At 38.9% G+C, this 1,900-nt stretch overlaps 1 protein-coding gene across 2 annotated transcripts in view; it reads left to right on the forward strand.

Moving 5' to 3' along the window:
- The window catches only part of LOC307260708 (complement C1q-like protein 4), a 31,332-nt gene extending 29,432 nt beyond the window's left edge, over positions 1 to 1,900 (forward strand). For both annotated transcript variants that reach the window (XM_080041003.1, XM_080041002.1), the window contains 2 exons: positions 3 to 134; positions 546 to 1,900. In XM_080041003.1, coding sequence (XP_079897129.1) covers positions 3 to 134; positions 546 to 823 — 410 coding nt within the window. In that variant the 3' untranslated portion in view covers positions 824 to 1,900. The remainder of the gene's footprint in view (positions 1 to 2; positions 135 to 545) is intronic.

Genomic DNA, 1,900 nt, shown 5'->3' on the forward strand with positions numbered 1-1,900 from the left:
AGGTAAACAGGTGGCTTTCTCGGCCTCTCTGGTGGTTACTGGCGATCAAATCTTTGGACCCTTCAAGCGACACACTCCTCTGGTCTTCAAACACGTCGTCACCAACATTGGAAACGCCTACAACTCACACACAGGTATCTGATCTAGACATTTAACTTCAGTCTGATGTAGCAAACAGTTGATTCTCCATTAAAATTTGACATAAACAAACGTTTATGTTTATTAAGCATTACAAAGCATGTTTTAACAGTTAGCGCGTGCAGTGTGACGTGCCGGTTTGTAGCGTTTTCTCTTCTGATTGGATATCAGTTTCAGGATCCCAGAAAAGTTTATTTACCAATTACATGCAGAGCGGGTGACTGAGAGATAGGAGTTATGAAACGCGCACACTATATAAGTGATCACTGTATGAATATAGAGCGATTTAACACTTCAATTAACATACATAAATCGCTCACTTCACCTTTAATCATTAACTAACAGTTAATTAATATACCCTTATTCTAAAGTGTTACCAAAATTTTACCTAAACAAACGTTCCTCAGGTGCCTTCACTGCACCGCTGAAAGGAGCCTATCACTTCGAGTGGCACATCCTTGGAAACGGAGGTACTCCTACCGGCGCTGTGTTGGTGAAGAACTCAAAGCACATCTTCATCGCATATGAGGTGCAATCGTCCCAATATCCCTCTGCTTCTCAAGGCGTCTCTCTGCTTCTGGAGGCTGGAGATGTTGTGTTTGTGCGTCAGTTTCATAGCTCAAAAGTGGGTGACAATTACAATCACCACACCACCTTCAGTGGGCATCTGCTTTTCACCATGTAACACGCAGACATCTTCACCTACATGATGTCACTGCAGGTTTTTCTTTTCTTTAATAATTCTGGAGCTTAAAATATCGTTATCCTGATCAGGGGCGTGCACAGGTAGACCCTAAGTGGTGCTTGAGCACCTGCCCTTTGCCCCCTGGACCAATCAAGTGCCCTTTTGCAAAACATAAAAATAAATAAATAAACCATTTATAAATACTTAACGATTAAAAGCGTGTGATAATAATGCCACGATTCCTGTATAATTTCTTTATTTTTTATTATTATTATTATTTTTTTTTACCTGATCTTTGAAGACCCCGAACAATATTATATTAAAAAAATCTTCCTTGGGGGGAGATCAGCAGTACGGCAGTGTGGCAGTACATTTTAATTATTTAAAAAAAAAACATTGTTCAAGGCTACGAAGAACAGGGGGCCTATATTGAGCCAGTAAAAAAAACGAAGACTTCAAAGAAAGAAGTATTTTTCTTTCTGCTTTTTGGTAATTCTGTGTCTCCAAATTATTCCATAAAATAGTACTAAATAGCTCACATAGGACACAATTGATTTAGCCTCAGTTTCCTTCTCAAAGTGCACCAGATTGATGAATTTTACTTTGAAAAGGTTAAAGTTTTCTTCCGGGGAGCATTCCCCCGGACCCCCCAGGTCCAGGGTCCCAAACACAGTTTCCCAAATTCCTGTGAGAAAAACTGTTATGTGTGTCTGGTTATTAGAAGTCATTAGACCAGGGGGTTGTGTCTATGTACAATTAACCTTAAAATCATTTGGACATCCATCAAAATAAATATTGTGTTATTTGGCTCAGAGATTCCCAATTGCCTGTAGAAAAAGTAGCCTCATGCCTTGTTCTTATGCAAAGTGCCCTTATTTTGCACTGAGCACCTGCCCCCCAAAATGTCTATGCACGCCACTGATCCTGATCATAATCACTGCAGCAAAATCAATACATTTTAAATTTTTCCGTCATATAAAAATCATAAATATTCAAATCTGTAACTGAAATGAAGACAAATGTCATGTAATGTTATTTGTCTGATTCCTTTGTCATTAAAAATCACCGCAAAGCATC

This window comes from Ammodytes marinus (genome assembly GCF_949987685.1).
Source record: "Ammodytes marinus genome assembly, chromosome: 14".
Classification (NCBI taxonomy): Eukaryota; Metazoa; Chordata; class Actinopteri; order Uranoscopiformes; family Ammodytidae; genus Ammodytes; species Ammodytes marinus.